The sequence below is a fragment of the Desmodus rotundus genome, chromosome 12 (assembly GCF_022682495.2).
Source record: "Desmodus rotundus isolate HL8 chromosome 12, HLdesRot8A.1, whole genome shotgun sequence".
Classification (NCBI taxonomy): Eukaryota; Metazoa; Chordata; class Mammalia; order Chiroptera; family Phyllostomidae; genus Desmodus; species Desmodus rotundus.
This window is the reverse complement of record NC_071398.1, coordinates 77,470,997-77,496,452: the sequence shown is the minus strand read 5'-3', so window position 1 is coordinate 77,496,452 and position 25,456 is coordinate 77,470,997. Positions and strand designations below refer to the sequence as shown.

Below are 25,456 nucleotides of genomic sequence, written 5' to 3'. Positions count from 1 at the left end.
GGAGCATTGTCCAGCTGAAATCTCCAGCATAAAACTTTGAAAACCACTATTGACATGTTCGATCACAGCACCTTTTCCATACACTGCACAATTTTTTTTTGCATTTCAGTTACATTTTTACCTTTCTTGAAATAATAAAGCATGATGTGCAGAAAATGTTGTGTATTTTTTCATCTTCAATATTAAAATGGCTACACAAAAATTAACCAATTTTGATGTTTTTTAAATGCACACTTACATGACAGCTGTCATAACATGATCTAACAAAATTGTTTCAAATGAAGTTAAAGACAGCTAAGCACTACTAGAGCCATCTTGTGAAAAATACCAAAAGAAGTTTTTGATTAACCCAGTTTTTGCAAATGGTACTTCCAGTAAGGGGTTAGTATCTAAAATACAGGGGTGAGCAAAAGCAGGTTTACAGTTGTGATAGAAATAAATAATACAATAATAAATAAAAAATAATACAAGATAAACTTAGTGTTTCACGTACCCACAACCATAACCTAATTTTGCCACTTTTGTATATAGATAAGTTATACAACTTTAAAATAAAAAGCCAAACTACCTAATTTAAAAATGGGCAGAGTATATGAATAGACATTTTTTCCAAGAAGGACATGTAGGTAGCAAACAGGCATATGAAAAAATGTTCAACATTGCTAATTATTAGGGAAATTAAAACGACAATAAGATATCACCTCACACCTGTCAGAATGGCTATTATGAAAAAGGCTAGAAATAACAAGTGTTGGAGAGGATATGGAGAAAAGGGAACCCTAGTCCACTGTTGGTGGCAGTGTAAACTGTGCAGCCATATAGAAAACAGTATGACGTTACTCAAAAAAAAAAAAAAAGCAGAATAGAGATACCTTTCTGGGTATCTACCTGAAACATTTGAAACTTACTCATAAAAATATGTGTATCCCTGCCTTGGCCGGATGGCTCCGTTGGAGCGTCTCCCCATAGACCAAAAGGTTGCAGGTTCAGTCCCTGGTCAGGGCATGTACAAGAATGATTCTTGTCCTGGGAATTGTCTCTTGCTTCAACAGGGGTTGGATGGAACAAACCTAGGGACACCCCTTCTTTCCAACTATGCTCCACCCTCTTTTCTAATCACCACCTTCGAAACCTCCTCAGCCTCTGAGACCAGCCAGCACTGTTTTTGTTTTTGTTTTTTTTACCTTGATTCTTCATTGCCAAACAACCATGAACTCCCAAATTCAAAAGAATTAATCCATCAAGGTGGAGGCTGCCGTCAAACGCCTAGCCAACATGCATCTGTGGGGGCCTCCTACACCTACCTCTCTCTGGGCTTCTATTTCAACTGTGATGACGTGCCTCTGCAGGGCATGGGCCACTTCTGAGAGTTGGCCGAGGAGAAGTGTGGGGGCTCTGAGCGTCCTTAAAGCCACAAAACAAATGTGGTGGCCTCATTCTTTTCGAGGACATGGCAAAGCCTTCCTAAGATGAGTGGGGTAAAACTCAGGATACCATGGAAGCAGACTTGGCCTTGGAGAACTTGAGCCAGGCCCTTTTGGATCTGCATGTCCTGGATTCTACCTGCACAGACCCTCATCTCTGTGACTTATAGGAGAACCATTTCCTGGATGAAGAGGAAACTTGTCAAGAAGATGGGTGACCACCTGACTAACATCCAAAGGCTGGGTGGCCCCCAGGTGAGTATCTCTTTGACAGGCTCACCATCAAGCATGACTAGGAAGCCTTTGGAGCCCAGAGGCTTTTGAGAGGCCCCTCTGCGCTTCCCTGGTATCTGGCTTTTGCCTGAGCCTCATCCTGAAACCCCACCTTGGAACCCTGTCCAATGCATTGGACCAAATGGAAACAATAAAGCTTTTTGCAGCAAAAAGGAAAAAAAAGAACCTATGCACCCCAAGAACCTATGCAGCACAATTTACAATAGCCAAGTGTTGGAAGCAGCCTAGGTACCCATCAGTAAATGAGTGGATCAAAAAACTGGTACATTTACACAATGGAATACTATGCAGCAGAAAGAAAGGAGTTCCTACCCTTCATGACAGCATGGATGGAACTGGAGAGCATTATGCTAAGTGAAATAAGCCAGGTGGTGAAAGACAAATACCATATGATCTCACCTATAAGTGGAACCTAATCAGCAAAATAAATAAGCAAGCAAAATAGAATCAGAGACATGAAATAAAGAAGAAACTGACAGTAACCAGACGGGAGGTGGGAGAGGATGAGGGGAAAGGGTGAAGAGTCATTAAGGAACATGTGTAAAGGACACATGGACAAAGCCAAAAGGGGGTAGGATCGAGGGTGGGAGGTGGGGATGGCTGGGGTGGGGGTGAGTGGTGGGGGAAAATGGAGACAACTGTACTTGAATAACAATAAAAAATGTGAAAAATATATAAATTAATAAATAATAAATAAATAAAATAAAGAACAACACATGATTCTAAAAATAATAAATAATTAATTAACTTAATTAAATAAAAATAAGATGCCACCCTCAGAATCCATTCTGAGCTCAGACTGACTCTTGATCTGGTAGATCCCTGGATTTTCAAATTCCATTACTCCTTCCCCAGATATCCTAACTCTAGGTCACTATCCTAGACAACCTGTAAGAATCAGCTCTGCTAATTGGGGGAGAAAAAGAAATAGCATCTTCATGTTAGCACATGTTCAATTTTATGGATACATCAAAAGACTCTAAACATTCAAAATATCCTAAGTGTGTCCCTAACCCCCAGAAATATTTTTCTGAGATCCTGTTAAATGTAACACCCATCCCACTAGCCAATCCCAACACCTAAATTGTAATTGTGAATGAGAACTATTGTAATTGATAACAAAGACCCCTAAAAACAAGAACTACATTAGAGCTGTAGTTCAGTTTTGAGGATCCATTGGCCTGGAGTTAAAACTCCTCCCACCCCCACCCTCCACCCCCCCCAGATCCAGATCTACAGGTCTGTAGTCATCTTTGTGGCTTTCAGGTGTTTGATATTCTTTTTTTTTTAATTTAATAATCTTTATTGTATTTTTTCATTACCATTTAGTCCCATTCTATCCCCCTTCCCCTGCGATCACCAGTGTTGTCCATGTCCATGAGTCCTTTTTCCATTTTGCTCAACCCGTTACACTACTCCCTCCCTTAGCTGTCATCCTGCTATCTATGAGTCTGTCTCTATTTTGCTTGTTAGTTCAGTTTATTCATTAGATTCCACATGTGAGTGAAATCATATAGTGTTTGTCTTTTTCGGCCTGCGTTATTTTACTTAGCATAATGTTCTCCAAGTCTATCCATACTGTGGCAAAGGGTAAAATTTTCTTCTTTTTTATAGCCAAGTAGAATTTCATTGTGTAAATGTTATTTGTTTTATCCACTCATCTACTGATGGATATTTGGGCTGCTTCCATATCTTGGCAATTGCAAATAACGCTGTAATGAACATAGGGGTGCTTATGTTCTTTCGAATTAGTGTTTTGGTTTCCTTCAGATATATTCCCAGACGGGGGATTGCTAGGTCAAAAGGAAGACCGTTTTTAAAAATTTTTTTGAGGTATCTCCATGCTGCTTTCCACAGTGGCTGCACCTGTCTGCATTCTCACCAACGTTCAGAAGGGTTCCCCTTTTTCCACATCCTTGTCAGCACTTGTCGTTTGTTGATTTATTGAGGATAGCCATTCTGACAGGTGTGAGTGATATCTCATTGTGGTTTTAATTTGCATTTCTCTGATGATTAGTCACATTGAGCATCTTTCCATGTGTCTATTGCCATCTGCATGTCCTCATTGGAGAAGTGTCTATTCAGGTCTTTTCCCCATTTTTAAATTGGGTTGTCTTTTTGGTGTTGAGTTTTGTGAGTTCTTTTTTTAAATTTTATTTATGTATGTTTTATTGTTGTTCAAGTATAGTTGTCTCAAATTCTGGATGTTAACCCCTTATATCAGCCCACACTATCAGCCCATGAGATAGACCCCACACTTCTCAGGGGGAAACCCCTGGTCACTGAAATATCCACCCAAGACTCCAGCTGCTGCCTTTGGGATCCCAGCTAGTTTTCCACACCTCCTCTGTACTCTGTAACAGTCACACTGTGGTGATGTGGCTTCTTTCATCTGTCCGTGGTTATAAGGCTTGTCCCCAGCTAGTGGTCAGTTGGTTATTCAGGATGATTTTTCTGTAATTTAGTTGTAATTCCAGATTGGTCCTGCGAGGAGGTTAGTGTTGCTTCTACTTACTCCTCTGCTGTCTTGGGTCTCTGTTCAATATTCTTACCTAATGTTCTCATCATAAGCTATCACTAGCAAAAGGGCTTTGGAAGCTGTAATGAAGGGAAATTAGTTCAAGAGTAGTTGATAAGTCTGTGAGAACCTACTATTAGGTATTAAAATATCATGCAGTATATTGACCTTGGGTCTTCTGATCTCTGACAAAGAATCTTCCCCTCCTCCCTGGAAAGTCAATGAAGAGAAAACTCTCAACAGGAGTCTCCTTCAGAACACAACTGAGTGCCTGAAGAATTCTAACTGGTAGAAAAGTATGAAGTTTACCTTCAGACAATGTAAGTGCCCTGGAGTGAAGGAATAGGTTAGGGAAAAGCAGTGACACTCGACCTGCATATGTGCTGCTGGATGAACAGTGACCGCACAGGCTGGGGAGGGAGACTGACAATGTCTCTGAACCATTTGTCAATGCTGGGGAGCAGGGGGATTTGGAAGGGATACAACTAAAGACCCCTAGCCAACTGAGCAAGATACAAATGCTTTAAAAAGCGTGCACCAATCAATGCAAGTTTGGGCCTTGATAGAATTCTGGTGCCATTGGTTGTTTCAGTGACTGGGGTACATGACATTTAGAATATTCTATGCCAGGGGCCGAGTTCACATGACATCCACCACTCTCTCCCTGTAGTCTGCAGGCATATCTTGACCTGCTGTTAACATTTGAGGTTAACTGTTTTGGTCTATTTCTGTACAGGCCTTCATCACCTGTCATAGTATATATCTCTACTTCTCTCAACTCACTCTATTCTTCTCACCCTCCAGTCATTCCCATAGCATCATTCTTCTCTCCCTGAAGGAAATTTAACTCAGTTCCATCTTTAGAGCAGAAAATATAAAGGAGCCTGGCTGTGCTGTTTTTGGAAAAGTCCAGAGGCCAGCTATGCACAAACCCTATAAAACAAAGGGATATAAAACAAAAACTATCTTATTAACAATCATGGCCCTGAACAAAGCCATCTGAGTGATTTGCTGTCAGAATGAAGTACATAATGTTTTCTTACATAGTGAAGAATATATCTGGCAAAGAAAGAATGACAGTGGTCCTCATCCCTAGATGTATATAAGAAGCATCTGGTGAGCTTACATATCTTTATGCCTGAACCCCTTACCAGAGATTTTCATTTAATTGGGGTAAAGGTAGTAGACTGGGCTTCAATATTTTTACGGACCCTGCATAAGTTCTATGAATGTGTAGCCAGGGGTGAAAACATTAGTCTAGGACCTGAACTAATTCAGTCCTGGATGGCTAAGTGCGCAATTCACAGAAAGTGCTGAAGATCACATCACTGGGTTTGCACTTCTCTAGTTATCGTCAGCATACCTTGGAACAAAGAGAAAAAGTGGCAGATGTGAAGATGATCTCACTTGTGTCCACCCCTCTGACTTCTCTCTTTATTCAAATGTGACTGTATAGCAAGTTACATTCTTTAGGTCCTGATATTAACAAGGCAGACGGATCTTGATAATATAATTAGTAATCAATGAAGAATTCAAACATTGCTGTGTAATACTTTTATTCAACAGTTTTATGGAAAAACTCAGTTCTGTATGTGTTACATCACATAATTTTCAGACACGTCAGCGTACAGTGACAAATTACATTTGAATAAAAGTTTTAAAACCCATTCTTGGATGCTACTCCTCTATTAAATTTTGAAAAGCAGCTCTCCGTGTCAGCACTAAAGGATACAAAAAGCACCATTTAAAGGACTCCTACGTATCTTAATTCTCTTCATATTATAGTATTATTTTCCCTTTACAATGGAGTTTCACTCATTCAAAATGCTTCAGTGTAATAACAACTGACATCCTCCTATTTACCAAACTTCAAACAAGTTTCACATATGGGGCCCAGTGAGGAGATTAGGCCTAATAACATGAGTGAGCTCAGCTGTTCTAAAACCCTGACCTGGGTAGGTTAACTGTTCTATAGATGGAAATAGCAAAGTGAGATGATCAATACATAATGTAATACTTATGGTAGTTATCCCTTGACCATTTAACCTGACTACAAAATCCAGTGTTTAGTATTTCACACCAGTCTTACTGCAAAAGCACTGTGCTACACACAATTAATTCATCTCCAATTAATGTTGAATCTAATAAAAATTTTAATTTTTAACAAAACTTATTCACTTCAAAGCACGATTGAGAAAAGCAAATCAAGAGACAAAGTCCAAATATGAATCCTAGATACTCATTACTAAGAATTGGATTTCATAAGCAGCAGACTCGAGGGTTTTTTTTCTTGAAACCTTTAAAAAAAATAATTTAAAAAGATAAATATTTTTACTCCAAAAGTTGGGGTCCATTGCAGAAATCACAGCCCTTCAAGCTCCAATTACGATTGATGCTTAAGAACAGACAAATGCCCAGATCCAGAGTTTTAAAAGACCTTGACCCCTACCCCTCCCAGGTCCTCTATCCCATTGGTAACTGGGATCAGCAGTCCCTGGTAGAAGACAGCAAGAACCTGGTTTTAAGGATGAATCAGAATAGTATAGGAACAAACTATGTATCTGCTAGTGAGCCCATACCCCAAATCACTAGAACATGAGGGTTTAGAAATCTTTGAGAACAGGATGTATTTAAGACACAGACTATTGCATATCATTTTTACTTGAGGTCAACATTTTAAAAGCCCTGTTTATCCAGTTAAAAGCAGGGATTTCTATCATTAGTATGTCTCCTTCATTTATAACCCAGATTAATATAAGCCCAGTCTGGAAGTAACACTTCTTTGCAAATTTAACTTCATTTTAGCAGCATACATGGAGTACTGACACTTTTCAAAGGTTTTATCTCAGATTGATTAGCTCTACAAGATACTAGAAATAATTGGAGGGAAGTGAGTGGGCCAGAGTTTGTAGGATCCTCTCAGAAACTTCTCTTGGATTCTTCTTTTACAGGATTTCTTTACCATATAAGCATTGTTTTAAAAAGCCAACACTATTAAGCCACGGTGTTGCCTATGGTGATTAAATACCATTCAACTCTAGCTTCATGCAAGCTAATGCCCATGACTGAAAGTTCTCCGTACCAGCAGGATGACTAACATTTATTTTAGGTTAATGCTTGATTTGAGACCCTGGTAAAGTCTGCCTGCCAAATGAAGTTAAAGCAGAATATAGAAAAAGGGTAGAGAACAGGAACAAGAGTAAAAGGAAAGATGTTTTATACAGTAAATTCTGTACAATGGGATCCAAGGGCACCAGTATGTTATGCCTGATTTGTTTATTTTAAAAAGGATAGTTCTGAGTCACTCAAGTTTTTATTTTCTTAGTATTACTCCTCAGCTAAGTCATTCTTTTCCCCACAACCCCCAAAACATGATGCAGTTCTTTAAAGGTTAACTGTCCCACAAGCTATTTGTTTACTCTTCTGACTCTGTGAAACTCCTATAACTCCCCAACATGCCCAGAAAAAGCCAAAAGTCTTTTTGCTTACTTTTATGCATTTTCAAAATCTGCCAAACTCTCTTCTGCAGAAATAAACTAGCTCTTTAACCAATATAAAAGAATGAGTGAGTTGTCCTTCAGGCTACCTTCTTCCCTCCCTATCTACCTTCTCAAGCAGTTTCTTGAGGACAGACTGAAAGTGTGGTAAGGCTTCCCAGGGCCATGGGATGTATTAGCAGTATAAAGAAGGAACAATACTGAAGGAGTCGTCCTCTAGTTCTTCCTGCCCGTCACTCCACACCAGCTAGTAGACTCCCGTTTCACATCTGGCTGAGAGATTCCTTCAGAACTGGGGAAGCTGACACTCTCTGGCCATTTCCAAATTAGAAAGATGTGAAGGTCAGTATCACTAAAACCTACTGTCACTGCAGCCAGACTCAATTCAATGGAGCCTCTGGCCTGAGAGAAATTGAAGCGATCTCTTTTCCTGCCCCACTCCACTGCTATGCTTGTGTGGAATAAAAATTTTAATAGATGAACACATACGCAATTACATTTCAATACTGTTGACAAAAGTGTGTAAAACAAAATAATTTATGCAACATCCAAGATTTTTAATCCTCCTAAATGGCCCACTTATTAATGGGTATTAGAAAAAAACCAAAATTCTAGTTTAACTGAAGATGACGTAGATCCTAAGAGTTGGTTAAAATAGGATTTGGCCTGGATTTTTTAAACGGCATACCATTCATAAAGTGGTTGGGGCCATAAAAGTTCTCCACAAAGGCCTACTGCTTCAGAAAGAGGCCTTGTGTGGCTAAAGCAATATTTATTCACAGCAATTAAGCACCAAAGAACTTAGCAAGTTGCATTCCCAGCAAAACAACCCCACATCCTACTGCCTCACAAAGGGGATCTAAGAGGTTTACATACAGGAAGACAACTCTGTCAGCTTTGTATGGGAAAGCAGGAGGCAACTAAACTGACCTGTGGGTGCCCTTTCAGTGTGGCTGGGCTCATCTTAGCAGTCAAAGCATCAAGTTTGCCATTCTCTCAGGCATCAAGTTTGGCCTCCTTCAGTGTTAAATGTTTGAGTCATATTTATCTGTAATGGAAGAGCCACAGATACCTGGAAAATGTTCTATCTTTGCACCTCAAGAGTGAATTAATAGCTACTTTTCATTCCACAAATGGAAGTCATTGACCCCACTTCATCATCAAACATGTTCTTAAAAAAGAGGCAAAAAAAAAAAAATGATTCTACTAGCACTTAGTGCAGGGAGGTACTACTTTTCATGGCTGAAAACACCAAGGATACTTTACTGCTTCTTGGCCTAATGAATCTTTAAGTTGAAGGAACCTTTTAAGTGCATCAAATGAGCCTGAATAAATCTGTATCTAGAGCAGCATTCAATGTAATGATGTGCACAGGGTAACTACATTAATGTAAGGTTGTAGGGAGCTAGACTAGGGAAGAAAATCTTGGGAATCATTTATCAAGAGCCTGAATTCTATGCATTCTCCTAAGACCAATGAAAAGGCATTTTTAACTGAAGAAAAATGTAGGCACATAAAATCTTCCAAGTATTAAAGACATGAAAATCTTCCCTGGTTCACTCCCACCTCCATAGTTGTCTGCTCTGAGAAAGAGAACATGGAACAGGGCCAGGCCTGGTAGGAAAACCCGTGGGAACATGCCAATATATCACCCTAAGCTGTGGCATCAGATGAAAACAAGAAAATAGACCTGCATTCCTGCCTTTCTTATAATGCTGAGCCAAGTGGTAACAGGTAGCCTGGGCCTGTGCTGGGATAAAAAAGGAGGCTTTCTGACAGCCCTCGTCTCCAAGGTGGGTCAGATGAAAGGGGCCATTTACGCAATGATGTTTGTGTTAGGGGAGGGTCAGGTATAGGACCTGAAAGAGTTTATCAAAGCAAGAATGTGAAATGGGAGGAAAAAGGGTATTTATGGGGCATCTGGTATTACAAAAAAACACTGATTGTGCCACATACTCTGGGAATACAGAAAAACCATGCAGGAAAAGCAGCCCCTGCAAGCAGGCAGCTGTGAGGAGGGCAGGACTCTGGCATAAGTCCGTCCTCTGGAAAGCCAATGATATACTCTCCACCCATCAAGGATCCTGAGTTTGCTCTCCATTCGTTTTAGGAAAAGAGCTTCCTATAATGAAGGTTCTTCCTGCAGCTCCCCTAAACGGTTCTTGGTGAGTCCCACAGGCAAACAGAATACATCTAGCTAGGAGGCTTCCATTAACCTTCTTTCCATATGTATATATATGTAACTTTTTACTTAAAATAAATTCCATGAATTCATAAAGCTCTCATCTTCAATCAAATGCAAAAGCAGAGCATCCTACTTACAGGCTCTGAAACACACTTATCAGCCTGCAAGCAAATCAGCCTTCCAGTCTCAGGTAGGCAAGGGAGATGCTTCTGAAGCCTGGGAGGCAGGAGGGATTCCTTCAGATGGGCTTGTACAGCAGAGTAGTGACATACTTCTTCTTGTAGCGATGGGTTGCGCTAAGGACCATCACACTGTCCTGCAAGGAAAAGAAACGTGCAACTAAGTCATTAGTTCAGGCAGTACACAGTTCTTCCCAGCCATCAGTCCTTCACCGTTGCTTACTTTTAAGAGACATAGTTTGATATTATAGAAGGAGGATGGTTTTGGAGTCAGAACAACTTAAGCTGATTCTGAATCCTACTGTTTGTGGCCTTGAATAATCTACATAATGTCTTTTTTCTCATGATTAAAAGGATAATACCTATCATTAAGGTGGCTCTGATGATTACATCAGAATATCTGGCATAGTACCTGACAAAATACCTGCTGAAGAAATATTAGTCTCCCATTTCCAATTTGAATATGGGGTTTAAAACTGGCAAAGAAAAAAGAAAGAAATATCCTGGCATCCACTTCTAGAAGGAAGTCTTAAATAGAATGATAAGATGGCAGTGATACTTTTAAAAAACCATTTCCATGTCCTGAAGCAGGTCTGATTTCCATTTAAAACCAAGAATGAACTTAAAAAGTCTTCTCTGATCAAGAGGGGACTCCGGAGTCCGCATCTATCCTTGAATAGAGTGGACCCCAACATCTTCCTAGGAAAACAGCCTAAACAATCTGGGTCAAGGACAAGGTGAATCACAATAATCAAGACCAGCATTAAAAGTATAAGGTACAAGTTCCCAGGCTGTGTTACAGGCCACACGTATACCAAAGGAGAAGACAGCAGGCCTGTGGACATCCCTTGATAGCCAAAGAGCAGTTACAGGAGGCAAAATTCAGTCAGATCCCAAAGAACCCAAGAAGATCCAGTTGAGAAACCAGTGCATCTTCCCATTTTCCCCAGTGCTGCTTATCCACAATGAATGCTTCCCAGATTAACATTCTGTGATCAGCGTATGGTGACCATAGCCTAAATATGACAGAATCAATGCAGGTAAAAAGTTCAACTCCAAGAGGGTTTGGATGAAATGAAGAGCAGGTGAGAGAAAGACCTACTTTGAAAGACCTGGCATAGTAATCTTTAGGAAAGAGCATGGAATAAGGACAGGAGGAATGGACTTCAGTCCTCTCTCTGGTACTTACTGGCAATTTGAACTTCTCTGAGCCTTAGTTTCTTTATCTATAAAACAGGGGTTAAAAATAATACTTACCACACAAGGTTATTATAAAAAATAAATTCAGTAATACATATTTTGAAAGTACTATCAGTGATTTCCCTTATCTGATGCACACCTAAGAAATATAAGCAGCTTAAAAAGATGACTAGGGCCCATCCTAGATGCACTTATTCAGAATCCCTGAGGATGTAGTCTCTGAATCTGTATGTTTACAAACTTTTCAGGTGATTCTGGTGATGATCGGCCTAGTCTGATAACTGTAGAGCAATATAGAACTTTATTCCAATAGCCAAACCACAAAGACATTACTAGACTGAACAAATACTTTCAACCTAGATTCTAAAGCCCAGGGAAACCAAGGACTCTAGGAGGGTACACAGCAAATCTGGTTAGGTTTCTCCCAGAAGTAGTGCATATAGGAGAGATGCATCCACTCAGGTATATGCGACTGAGGCACCTATAAGCAGCTGTGTCCACCTTTAAAAAAAAATGGAACACTTAATATCACATTTAAGCATTCTTTGAGCTGGAAGCTAAACTTGCTTTTTCTGCAAATGAAATTTTAGTGCTATGAATTCAAAAAGGGGTAGTAAAAAGGTTATAGCTACCCATAAAGAAACCAGGGAGCAAAAAAGTTCAATCACAGGGAAATTCAGCTAGCCAGAACATAGATATAAAAACTAAGACCTTTTTAAATTAAATTTATTGGGGTGATGCTGGTTAATAAGATTATGTAGGTTTAAAGTGTACACTTCTATGATACATGATCTGCACTGCATGTGTGCCCACTACTCAAAGTCAAATGATCTTCCTTCACCATATATTTGACTCCCTTTACCCTTTGCTACACCCAACCCGCTTCCCTCTGATAACCACCATACTGTTGTCTGTGAGTTTCAGTTTTATATCCCACAAATGAGTGAAATCATATGGGTTCTTAGCTTTTCCTAACTGACATTTCACTTAGCATAATATTCTCAAGGTTCATCCATGCTGTCACAAATGGCAATATTTCATCTTTTCTTATGTCCATTGTATATATGCACCACATTTTCTTTATCCGATCATCCTTTGAAGGACACTTTGGTTGATTCCATGTCTTGGCCACAGTGAATAATGCTGCAATGAACATGGGGGTGCGTATATCTATGCAAGTAAACGTTTTCAATTTTTTTGGGTAGATACCCAGAAGAGGGATTGCTGGGTCATATGATAACTCTATTCTTAATTTTTTGAAGAGCCTCCATACTGTTTTCCACAATGGCCGTACCAGTTTACATTCCCACAAACAGTGAATAATGGTTCCTTTTTATCCACAGCCACTCCAATACTTGGTATTACTCATCTTGTTGATAATAGCCATTCTAATGGGTATGAGATGGTATCGCTCTGTAGTTTTGATTTGCATTTCCCTAATAGCTAGTGAAGTTGAAAACACTTTCATATATCTGTTGGCCATTTGTATGTCTTCTTGGGAGAGGTATCTGTTCAGGTCCTTTGCCCATTTTCTAATTGGATTGTTTGTTCAGTGTTGAGTCGCATGAGTTCTTTACACATTTTGGATATTAACACCTTATTGGAGGCTGTTGTTTGCAAATATTTTCTCCCACTGGGTTGGTAGACTTTTTGTTTTCCTGTTGGTTTCTTTTGCTGTGAAAAAGCTTTTTGAGACTAAGATTTAAAAAAAAAAAACCCAAAAAACCCACTAGTTAAAAAAAGCTCTCTATAATTTGACCACTACTGCCAGCCTCAGCTTCAGTGAAGTAGCAGAACAAGTAACCACTGAAGAACATGTTACCCTTCCCTCCCATTTAGAGGAGCTCTGTGAAGAGCCAGCCCCACCACTTACCTTAATGGACAATGCATAGAGATGGTTTAGCATAACATGATTGGGCTCAGGCAGCAAGGCTGGATCACACTAAGAGAGAAAAAAACAAACAAACCATGAATGGAGTTAAATGCACAGTCTTAAACCAAGCACTTTACTCTTCTTCCAAGCCCTTTGGGATTGTTGAGAAACTCTAAACTAGTATGTATTATTTCTTTTAAATACTGAACTCATCCTTGTATATATCAATAATACATTCTCATTGCAGGAAATCAGGAAAATTCTGAGTCCAGGGTAGAAACCCTAAGCCTCAGCATCTGTTCATCTTCCTTAACACAGCTCTAAGGCAAAAATCTTTCCCACAACACAGAAGATTCAGGCTAAGAGACAAAAGTAATCGTAAGAGGAATCAAGTGAACTGACTAGAGACACAGATTATTTAAAAAAAAACATAAAAAACCCTTATACTTCTTTTCTATATACTCAAATGATAAACATTCCTTATCTTGTGTTGGAATATAAATCCCTAAAACTGGTTCTCATAATCTATAGCTCTGGGCCTGAATTATTTGGACCAGAAAGCAACTATGAATTTTGACATCAGTACCTGGAAAAGTCACAACTCAGACTTAGTAATGATTATACACACACACACACACGATCTGTCCAGAAGGTACCCAGCCATGTACTATGAAAAATGGAGACATTCACTGAAGAAGATACAAGATACAAGAAACATTGTACACAGGACGATGATGCCTCAGTCCCCTTCGAAGTAGGCACCTTGGGACCTCACACAGTTTTCCCAATCGCCATCAGCTGCCTCGTCACCTTATCAACAGTTTGAAATCTCTTCCCTTTCAAAGATGATTTTAGTTTTGGGAAAAGCCAGAAGTCACAGGGTACCAAATTTGGGCTGTAGGTGGGCTGAGTCACCTGGGTGATTGGATGTTTCACCAAAAAAACTCCGCTCAAGATGTGATGCATGAGTGGGCGTGTTGTCGTGATGAAGCTGCCAATCGCCAGTTGCCCATAGCTGCAGCCTTCTGAATTATCTAAATAGTTTTCACAGAGTGTCCAAATTTACTGCAAAATTTGATGCAGATTTGTTGCTCTACCCAGTCATTTTGAATGCAATGGCCACACAGTACACGTGCTCACTCAACAGCATCTACTGCCTCCACTAGTACAGTGAAGTTGTCACTGTTCATGCATGTGCATTCCAGCCCACACTCCTTGGCTGCCAGGTCACATCGATGTTGTGCAAACCATTCTTATTATATTAATGCCTTTACTTTTTCCATATATATGTAGTTTGTCCAGAAAGAGTCCAACATTGTTAATGGTGATTCAGCCCTGCTACAGCCCAGATTTGGTACCCTGTGAGTCCTGGCTTTTCCCAAAACTAAAATGACCTTTGCAGGGAAGAGATGTCAGACCGTTGATGAGATTCAGGAAAATATGACGAGCAGCTGATGGTGACTGGAAGAACTGTGTGAGGTCCCAAGGTGCCTACTTTGAAGGGGACTAAGATTTTATTGTTCTATGTACAATGTTTCTTTTATCATCTTCAATGAATGCCTCTCTTTTTCATATTACATGGCTGGTACCTTCTGGACAGACCATATACACATACACACACACTTGTAATAATCTAAACCTCTAGGACTACTAAACTTTAGCTCAAATGGTCCTAGTGACCTCAAGATGCCCCAGCAATGCTCTCAGGATACTCACAGAAATATTAGTGTCCTTGTTAAGAATAACTTGGAGAAGGTGAGGAGGTAAGATGGGTGGGGATTTGAATCTCTCCTCAGATCGAAACACATACATTTCTTGCCCATAAGGCCCTGGGGGTGAGCTAGAAAGATCTGGAAGACATTTATCCAAATATAAGGGAAAGTTGGAGAACTAGTAAAAACTGCATGAAAAAAATGTCATTACCATGGCAGCTAATAATAAATATACCAAAGTTACAAGAGTCATGGATCATCAAGCTGTGACATGTTGGGTCTACAACTAACTGTAAGGCAACCAAAAAAATGTCTGAGTCACCCTGAACATCAACCAAGAAGTTCCTCAGCATGGCAGTATGATATGGAGGGTAGACGAGGAGATGAGAGGAAAAAGATGTAGCTTTGGGAAGTACTCCATTTATCAGCTGTACAAGGTGGGGCAAATCCTGCCACTGCAGTCAGTTTCCCCATTCATAAAATAAAAATAATCCCTGCCCTATCTCACAATAGTTTTAAAGGACTCAAATACGAGAATAAACGTCAGCCCTGGCCAGGTGGCTCAGTTAGTTGGAGTATCATCCCATATACCAAAAGTCTGTGGGTTCAATTCCCAGTCAGAGCATATACCTAGGCTATGGGTTCAATCCCCAGTCAGGGTGTGTGCGGGAGACAACTAATCCGTGTTTCTCTCTCTTTCACTCTCTCCCTACCCCCAATCCCTTCCTCTCTCTCTAAATCAATTTTGAAAAACCACATATTCAATGGTGAGGATTAAAGACAAAAAAAAAAGATAACAGATGTGACAATGCCTTGTAAACTGTCAAACAATATGAAAAGATTAGATTTTTTCTTTTTTCTACCCAAGTAACAGACAACAAGGTTATAAACTCTAAGACTACTGATACTACCATGAGTTCAACAAGGACAAAATTACTAACAATGTAGTGGTTGTTAGGGAAATGCAAATAAAAATGAAAATAAGATACTACTTAACATTCATTAAGAAGGCTATAGTAAGAAAGACTGACTATAATAATAATTGTTGGCAAGTGTGTGGAGAAACTGGAACCTTTGTACTACTCCCATTGCTGGTGAGATGTAAAATGGCACAGCTGCTTTGAGCAACAGTTTGGTAGTTCCTCCGAAAATTACACTTCTGGGTACATACCCAAGAGAAATGAGAATGTATGTCCATATAAAAACTTGAACACAAATGTTCATAATAGCATTATTTCTTACAGACAAAAAGTGGTAACAATCCAAATGTCCATCAGCTAATGAATGGACACAACAAAATAGTACATCCATACAGCAGAATTTTATTCAGCTATAAAAAGGAATAAAGCACTAGTACATATTACAGCCTGGATGAACATACTAAGTGAAATAAGCCAGATACAAAAGACCACATATTGTATGATCCCATTTACATGAAATGTCCCAAATAGGAAAATCCAGAGACACCAAGTATTTGCATATGTGGTTTCCAGGGGATATGGGAGGAGGAAACAGGAAGTGACTGGTGATAGGCACAGGGTTTCTTTCTGGGGTGACAAAAATGCTCTAGAATTAAGACAGGGTTACATAACTCTATGAATACATGAAAAATTACTGAATTGTACACTTCAAAAGGATGAATTTTATGGTATATGAATTACATCTTAAAAATTGATAAATGTATACAGACAAAAAAAGAAATATACAAAAATGAAAAGAACTATAACCTTTTGCTTAATAAATTTTAAGTATTTTATAATCCCTAGTAAAAAAAGATTTTGATAACCAGTTGAGTGTAAGAACTCAGATTTCAGTTGAACATGAGAGGCAAAAGAAAAGAGCGGCAATAATACTGTTATATTAAACAACATCTTAAAAATAGAACTTTAAACATTTCAAAACAGTGTTATTTTGTCATGTGATCCACAAAACACCCCTAAGAAATACTACTGAGAAAGTTTTTGTTGCCTTTTCATCCAAAGCAAAAAAAAAAAAGTTGGTTAAGTGATTTGCCTAAAGTCACATCCACAGTTAAGATGGTCACTGAGTGAAGATTAAAACCCATTGTCTCAGATTCCTAATAAAATGTATTCTAAACCTTACTTCTGTGGATCAGGAAATTCGGTGAAGATGGAAGAAAGAAATATCAAAAGTATGCTAGTCCTCTCTATATATTATTATGATTATATGTCTACTATTTATTGGTTGCTTTGCCAGAATCATGTAATGCAAAAATTTAGTCACATGTGACTTCATGATTTAACTCAAATTTTTAAACCCCTTTTAATCACTGCCTCACCATCCAAGAAGAATATCTAGCTTTACTTTCTGAGCTTATATAAGGAAAACAATAGTTTTATAATTTTTCTAAATAAACAAAAATACTATTGATTATTCTTTTAGAAACTGCCCTGAGATTCTAATATGCCCCATTAAGGTATTTTATCTTGTCAGCTGAGAATCACTGAGAATATAAGTCTCCAGTTTTACTCACAAGGAACTGAGAACCAAAAAGGTTAAAGGACTTGACATGATGGCAAAGCTAGTAAGGAGCAGAGGCAGGCTCTGAACCCAAAAGGGAGAAGCATGCGCACTAGGAACACAGTGAACACAGTTCTGTACAGTCTTCGCCTTTACTGTAAAGTAACAAAATGGCAACTGTGAGTGTGGTTTAGCAAATCACCCTTCTGGTGCAGCAGCAAATGTAAATAGAGATGAAGACCTTGGAAAAACTAATATGGGAGAAACAAAAGGATACAGACCTTTTTCTCTCCCAAGGAATGTTTTTAAAATCAAAATACAAAATTTCAGTTAACATACACACAAAAGACTTGTGGGGTTTTTATTACCCCTCTTTCCCCAAATACTGCCACAGCTGTGGGGTCCTGTAACACTGCGGAACTGCCAACTGAGCTAGCAACTGGCAGGGTGAAGCTGAGGCAGCTAAACAAGGCAAACCAGACAACACCTAGTCTCTGCTGGATGAGAGACTCACCATCAAGGTCAATGACAACTTTGAAACACTATTAGAAATAGCTTTCTAAACTGGAGCACATAACCCATGAGTGACTTAAGCAAGAAAGGATAAAATAGAAAACAGAGTGCATCACATGTAATAAAGGCAAACATTGTTCTGTAAGATTTGTGTTACAGTTTGTGTGTGTGTGCTGGGTTGCAATGTAAAACAAAAGTCTTCCTGTAGATCCTGATTAAAAAATTTGAAATCAAATACTCTAAACTGAGATTTTTTTGGTCTCAGAGAAGGAGACCTAAGTGTTTACTGAATTATACAGGATGGGGCAAAAAGCAAGTTTACAAGTGTTTGTATGGGAAACAATACATTAATTAATTAATTAATTAATAATGTAAGAATAAACTCTGTGTTTCATGTACTCACAACTGTAAACCTACTTTTGCCCCACCCTGTATATAACTCAAAAGATTCTTTAGGAGAAAATAAAAAAACCCACCACTCTTGAGAAGGAACATGCATTATTAGAGAAATACATCAAGAAAGAGCAAATACTACAAACTTACCTCGACAAGATGTCTCTGAGCTTTCCATTGAATCTAGTTTTAAAGCGTCAAATACCTCAAAATCAGATTTTTTGACATGGATCAAATTGTTAATCGTGCCAAGCTGACTGGTAACAACAGGCTGAAACAGTGAATGGAAAACATTTATGAGTCCCTATTTCAAATCCATCTCTTCCACTCAACTCTCCTCTTTTCAAATATCATCATACTCGCCACCTCTTTTATCAAGAGAAATCCTCCAGTGCCGGAGAGCTGCTGCCTATGGATCGACTCCGACAGCCGTGAAGTTTGACACCAAGGGGATAATAGCTAAGAGGACACTGAAGTCAGTGGTTACCCTCAGAGATCTAGGCCTTACCTCTGATGGATCATGAACCCACTGTCCATCCACAAAGAACTTGTACTGGTGCTCTCCCTCAGGGAGGTCCAGGATGGCCACAAAGTCATTATGGCTACAGAAGAAAACAGAAAGTTAAACAGGCCAAGATCCTATCAGAAGACAGAATGTAAATGTAGAAGCCATGAGGCTATCAAAATATACCAGTTCTCTCTCACACTGCTAAGCGATTGTATCCCCTAGAGTTAAAAAGTACCGTATAAACCCCGTTTCCTTTCCCATATCATGTTCAGCATGTATTTGCCAGCCCCTCCCAATAACTTTAGTTCTTAACTAACATCTAGAAAAGAATAAAGATGTTATTCTCCCAAAATGGTTCACCTTAATGTAACTATTTTGCTTCAGCAGAACAGATCCCTCACAAGTGTAAATAAGATATCAGGAGGTTCAGGATACAGAAGCGGCTCCAGGTACCCTTTCGTATTTTGGTGAGCATCTTCTGGAAAATTACATACTGATAGGTAGGCCTTTCTGATTACCAGTTAAATAATTCATTACTATTCTGCAGGCAACAAATAATATTACTACCTAGAGCTTCACCACGTGTTTTGTTTTAGTGTAGAAATCAGAGCAACTAGACTCAGCTACTTATAGAATACTTGCTACAAGCATAGAAAGGACTTGAATTAAGAGTCCTAAAAAATGTACCCACAAAGCTGTAAATGCCTCTGAGAGGTAAAATTCCTAAGTGGTAAAATACCCCTGACTCACTATGAGGTTAAAAAAAAAAAGTCGCAGACATAGTCACTGGTCACAGAAAATGTTCGAGTCCCTAGCGGATGGAGAGGAGTGATCCAGCCAGGTCTCTACTCCTGGACTCTGTAGACTCAACCAAGATGCTTGTCTTCACCTCTTAATCAGTGGAATCTTGGTGCTCCAATTGTTGAAGGACCCAGAGATGAAGACCTCCTTGCCTCCTTCAGACCAGCGGATAACAGTGGGCCGGGCCTGCTGTGTGGGCTTTACGGAGTCCTCCAAATCCTGCTGCCAGGATACAAACTCTTTGTCCCCAGGGAGCTGTAAGAAGGATTAGGTCATCCCTAAATTGTGACCCAGGAATTCTTAAAAGGTCACTCTCCTCCTTAGGGCAAAGAGGTTTCTGCTAAGGATCAATGTAAGGTTTTCAACACACTAGAGAAAAATTACTCATCTAGGACCAAAATGGTCAAATGGCTTATGTTCAAGGGCTGCCCGAATCACGTCCTAACTTCCAAGTCTATTTCCTGTTATCACATTCACTCACAGGTGGGCAGCTATGCTTCTGATTGCCTCTTAAAGAGGAAAAAATGTAAAAACAAAGTATGGTTCTATAAAAATAATTAAGCTAGACATATATTTTTCACACGCAAGTATGAAAAGCTTTCAATTATCACTGTAATGGAAGTTAGAGATACTGAAATTCATAACTCCATTTTAGCTAATAGGTTACAAAGGACATTAAAAATATAAAAACCAAATCACTGGTTTCTTAAATTTTCAGTAGTGATTATGAAATCTTACCTGCTCACCTATGGCAGGTTTATACTAATTATTTCAGGAGTATGAATGAAATTTCTGGAGCCTAAAGGAACATCAGATAAAAAACACAACTTCCTTCAACAAAAGCAGTTCCAATATCAAATGAGGTCTGTAGGATTCTAAAAACTGACTCCTTATGTAGTTTCTTTTCATTACCATGTTGGGAAAATTTCCTGGGGCTCAGAGACTGAAGAGGCTGACAATGCCATCATTACATCAAGAGTTTATTAAGGGAACTTAACATGAGGCTTATATCTTGCACACCAGCAAGATAATGTGGATATACGCCAAACTCAGTAGCAGACACTAAAGACTTACGTAGAACAGAGCAGAATGGATAGAGGTACTGGGGCAAGAGCTGCCCCAAATAAGGGGAAACAGCCTTAGTGCCTGCCCAGGGCAGGACAATGGCCTGTTCCAGGGACCAGTAAATCTGGGGCACAGGGCAGGAGTCAATCAGAAAGCCTCTTCAGGGGATTTCAGAGGAATCCTTGGAAGCAACCTTTGTTCTGGCCTGGATATAGGTGGATCTAGCTGGCGGGTCAGACAGGTTATGTCTGGAATAGTCTCTACACCACAAACCATTCTTTAGAAGAAGAATTAGCAAGCTATAGTCAGTGAGCCAGATACTTACATAAAGTTTTATTGGAAAATAACACAGAAATTCATTTACTTAGTATCTACAGCTACTTTCACGCTACAGTGGCACAACTAGGTAGTTTTAAGAAACTCTATGGTCCGTAAAGTTTAAAACATTTACTATCTGGCCCTTTACAGAAAAAGGTTGCCGATCTCCACTTTACATTGGCTTAAATGATGTTGGTAAATAAGACTGTGCAGTATCGAGTCAAAATATTACCAAATAAAATAATGTGGGTTTAAAAATAGGACTGGCTTATTCATTTGGGCTTTATTTTCAAAATGGGTGGGGTGTTATACTTCATACTGCTACTCAATATTCCTCAAAACTGCACTCAGACCCCAGTCACAGCACAATCCGAGGTAAACACAGAAAGAGAATTGAAGGGACTTTCTCATTATATAAGTGGCTTAAAAGAAAACCTGATCTCCATATTCTTAAAGCAATGCACTCTTATAGGACAGGCTGCATTAGAATTACAAAAATTTCTACATATGCCTAATAATCCTCAGATTGTAATTTAGATATAGGGCCTGGGAATCTCTTTAAGTTTCCCATATAATAACACTAATGACATATTAAACAAAGAAAAAAACCCTCATCTTTAGAGATGCATTCTAAAATATTTAGATAAAATAATATTTGGTAAGTCTAGAATTTGCTTCAAATAATTGGTGGGAGTGAATTGGGTATAAATGAAATAAATTCATTCATGAGTTGATTATTGTTTAAACTGGGTGACAGGTATTTAGGAATTCATTAGACTCTTCTCCCTATACTTTGAAACATGAATAATGTTTCAAATTTTCCATAGTGTTTAACATAATCTCAGGTGATTTTAATGTGCAAACAGAATTGAGAACTGAAGAGGATGGCATTGGAAGCAACACAGGCCTCACTACCACTGTTTCTATTAGTTACTTTTATGATTTAGGATTTTTGATTTAAAATTTGAAAGCTACAAACTATTGATATGCCTGGCTTTGGAAGGAAGCCCTTCCAGGTATGACATACACTTCTGTGTTAGCAGGAGTACAGCTAACTAGCAGAAAGACTGTTTATTCTGAGTTAAATAGTCAGCAAAGTCATCAGGAAAAGAGACAAAACAATCAGAATTGCAGTTTGAAATGTTTAAGTAAAACATCGAGAGAAAAAGTAGAGACAGTAGTTTGAGAACTATAAAATCTTCGATTTGGAAGCGACTTTAGGAATGATCTAAACCAATTTTATTATTTCACAAATGGCAGGACTGAGATAAAGGAAAGAATGATCCAAAATAGGCTCCAATTCAGAAAAAGCAACCTGGCTTTTATTCAGGACACCAATTACCGCAGTCACGGTTTGGCAACTGCACTGTACTTCAGTCCTGAGTCATCAGTGTAAGAAAAGGGTAAAAATACAGTGAGGTAGATCACCTTGACAAAGTGAATTCAGAGGGCTGGGTGGACGGCCCAAATGATGAGAAAGAAGTCCTGAAGTGGGAGAAGAAAGGAACAGAGAAGAAGAAATCCCCCCAAATGTTCATTTTAATCATCCTCACTCCCCCTTTCTCTGATTATGTTCTCAGTTGGGATCCAAGAAAATAACCAAATTCCATGTGCTACCAACTTGGAAAATCATTCTCTATTTACTTTGTGGAAGAGATAAGAAACATCAAACACACTCCAATCTCCTCAATCCCTCCATTTTTCTACTTCATTCCAGTTGGCCTTAATGCATTTAATTTAATGTTAATAGCTGTAAAAGTGATTAGAAACATTTGAATGGTAATCACCCTGTCAGCTCCATTTAGCCTTTCTGTAGAGTGAACACAGGGTGCTGTTTTCCTGAAAGTCCTTGGAACTGAGATCAAGGTCTTCAGAGCGGCGGTGGGTGGTCGTTTTCAGCCATGGTAACATTATGAAGAACTACTGGGAAATGGAGAAATCCTGGAATTATCTGCTCTGCCACTGCGAAAGAAGCACAACCTTGGCCACCACAGCCATGGAATAGGAGACAAAAACTGAGCAGCGATGTCCTTTATTGGTCTCTTAAGCTAAGAGAAAGTATTCAAATAAGCAAGTGCTTGTTGCTTACAGTCAAGCCAAAGCGGAAAAGAATCAGAAGTGCTGAGCCCCTCGAAGGTCCAAAAAGATACTGATACGTGGAAGTTGTCAGGAAAAAACTTTCATTCACCCACCTCTGGGCAAATGTGAGAAACTGAAGTTTTCCGCCAGCGCTTACAACCTATATATTCATCTATACTCCTGAAGAGGTCACCCTGCCTGTTAGGAGAACCGAAGATGGTGGGGGGGAGGGGGGAGCAGGGGTCCTACTGTCCTCATCCTGAAAATGCGGCCAACAGATTAGTCGAAAAACAAAAGCTTTTACTTCTATTCTGAGGCAATACTGCAAGAGGAATTGCCATCCAACATCCCCGTTCCCGAAAAATCCCTTTAATTCAAGAAACCGTAATCCCAGGTCCGTGTGATAAGAACTAAGAAAGGGAGGAGGAACCCTGACACACAGGCCGCTGCAGAATCGCCACCAACGGGGGGCGTGGGGACGCTCACCTTGGAGTCCGGTAGGCTGAAGAGGCTGGGGTCATCTGTGCTGCCCACCATGATCTTGTGCTCCCTGTCCAGGCCATGGCCGCTGGCGCCCTCAGCGCGTGCAGCCTTGGCGCCATGGCGTTCCCCGGCCACCCGGTCGCTGGTGGTGTTTCCCATGGCTGCAGCACCAGTCGGAGGCCACCTGCCGTGGGGAACAACACGCGGCGAAAACCACCCTGGCGGCGGAGTCAGAGGCACCCCAGGCCCCGCCCCGCCGTCTGGGGACCCGGTGAAGGGAATCCCCGCCGCAGGGAAGCCGTGTCCCGCGTCCGCTCCCTCCTAAGCCTCCAGGGACTCCAGGAACGCGGGGAACCCCAAAACCCCACAGCTCTCCGCTTCTCAGGAAACCCGCTTTCGGGAACTCCCCTGCACACCCGCGCCCACGCCACATCCCAGTCACCTTCCGAGAGGCGCTCCCTCCTCCCCGGGCTGCGGGTGCGATGGGTGTTCTGATGACGAGGCCACCAATAAAGTTATTGAAATTGAAGCCGCGCCCAGGACCAGCGATCCGGGTTTCCTCCTAAAATGGCTACAAGGCTGGCCCTGCGGACCGCCCCGCGAGCCTCGCCGCGCCGGGCCGCGCCTGCGCCCGCCTCCCTAGCTGCCACCACCCCGGTGATGGACAGCCCGCCCCAGCCTCCAGCCTGGCCGGGCGCCCGCCCGCAGTCACCAACGGGCTGGACCCGGACCACCAGCTTGCGGGACTGTTGCGGGGAAACGGTTCGCTGAGCCCCGGGGCCTGCGGTGTAGAGGACATTGTTCCGAATGACACTCGAGGCTGCCACCCTGGCTCTGGTGTTCGGTAACGGGAGGAGTGGCGCTGCCTTCTTCCTGGCTCCCTCACCGGTTTCCTTGTCTTAGGCGACCCTGAAAGGTGGGTTCCTGGAGGGAATAAGGAACCGACCGCCCACTTAAGGCTGGATTGCTCCTGGATTGCTCACGTAGGTGCTCTAGGGAACCTTCAGCCCAACTGGGGGCCCAGGGAAGGAGGGATCAGTAGATAAACCTTAAATTAGTAAAATGTCAGTCCAAAAAGAATGAGAAAGCTAGTCCAAGCTAAGAAACAGTATATGCAATTAGCAACCCCCAAAGCAGTTAAATTCAAGAAGGAGAGCAACAATAAAAACAACAGAAGGAATACTAGACAGAAAAGGGCAAAGACAGTCCTGGGTTTGGGACAAATCCAGGCCTTTGCTGATAATTAGTGGTATTTAATAAGTCTTACTCTGTAGTATAGTTATGAGTGTTTCATTCCCTATTAGCAACCATTGTGCTCAACGTGTGTTACACAGACCAGCAGCACTGGCTCACTTAGGAGCTCATTCCAAATGCAAAATTTGGGCCTCATCCTATAGAACTGAAATCTGCATTTTAATAATATCCCCAGGGGAAAGTGTGTACACATCGAAGTGTAAGGAACACAGCTTTGACAAGTGGCAGAGAGAATATCTCAGTTTGATTCCTCTTCATATTCAGCACGTGTTTTGTACAGAGTAAGCTTTAATAACATTTTCAAACTGAAGGATACATTTACTACTTTTCTCACAAGATAATGCCACTTGGGCTTAAACACAGCCAGTTTGGGGGAACCACAAGTCACACAAGCCCACCCTTTCTGAATGAGCCACTCTATAGGAAAGTTCATGTTTATGTTAGGTTGAAAACCCACCCACTTATGTCCAACAAATCCACTGCTCTGTGCTCTGCCCTTAAACTCAGTTGTTTTCTGGCTCTTAATCAAAGTCAGTTTGCATTAAAAGGCATAATTATTCAGTAACATTTTGCTTACCCCTCCCAAATCTTGACTGCTTACTTCCTATTTGGTTACATCCCCGGCCCTCCCCTCTTCCTTTCATCCTTTCCATAGGACTCTGAAGCAGCACCCTTGAAG

The 25,456-nt window shown here is 40.4% G+C and overlaps 1 protein-coding gene across 2 annotated transcripts; it reads right to left on the bottom strand.

Moving 5' to 3' along the window:
- Window positions 1-5,767: 5,767 nt before the first annotated feature.
- On the bottom strand, window positions 5,768-24,077 carry PRKAB2 (protein kinase AMP-activated non-catalytic subunit beta 2). Of its 2 annotated transcripts, none has more exons than XM_024574482.4 (8): window positions 23,966-24,077; window positions 23,527-23,707; window positions 19,667-19,833; window positions 18,778-18,871; window positions 18,420-18,540; window positions 14,887-15,020; window positions 13,171-13,239; window positions 5,768-10,234 (listed from the first exon to the last, which is right to left on the bottom strand). In XM_024574482.4, the coding sequence occupies exons 2-8, from the start codon at window positions 23,680-23,682 to the stop codon at window positions 10,157-10,159; spliced, it is 819 nt and encodes a 272-aa protein (XP_024430250.1). In that variant the 5' UTR covers window positions 23,683-23,707; window positions 23,966-24,077; the 3' UTR covers window positions 5,768-10,156. The 2 variants fall into 2 exon arrangements, with proteins under 2 accessions (XP_024430250.1, XP_045037479.1); XM_045181544.2 differs by lacking the exon at window positions 23,966-24,077 and adding an exon at window positions 11,287-11,323 and having other exon boundaries at window positions 23,527-23,957.
- Window positions 24,078-25,456: the final 1,379 nt, after the last annotated feature.

What these genes read in the sequence shown, in the direction of transcription:
- PRKAB2 (XM_024574482.4), bottom strand. Translation starts at nt 23,682, where the DNA reads ATGGGAAACACCACCAGCGACCGGGTGGCCGGGGAACGCCATGGCGCC. An exon ending in GGGTTCATGATCCATCAGAG is followed by an intron (nt 18,541 to 18,777) that starts GTAAGGCCTAGA and finishes TCACTGTTTCAG; the next exon opens with CCTGTTGTTACCAGTCAGCT. An exon ending in CTCAGAGACATCTTGTCGAG is followed by an intron (nt 15,021 to 18,419) that starts GTAAGTTTGTAG and finishes AATGTCTTCCAG; the next exon opens with ATCTTTCTAGCTCACCCCCA.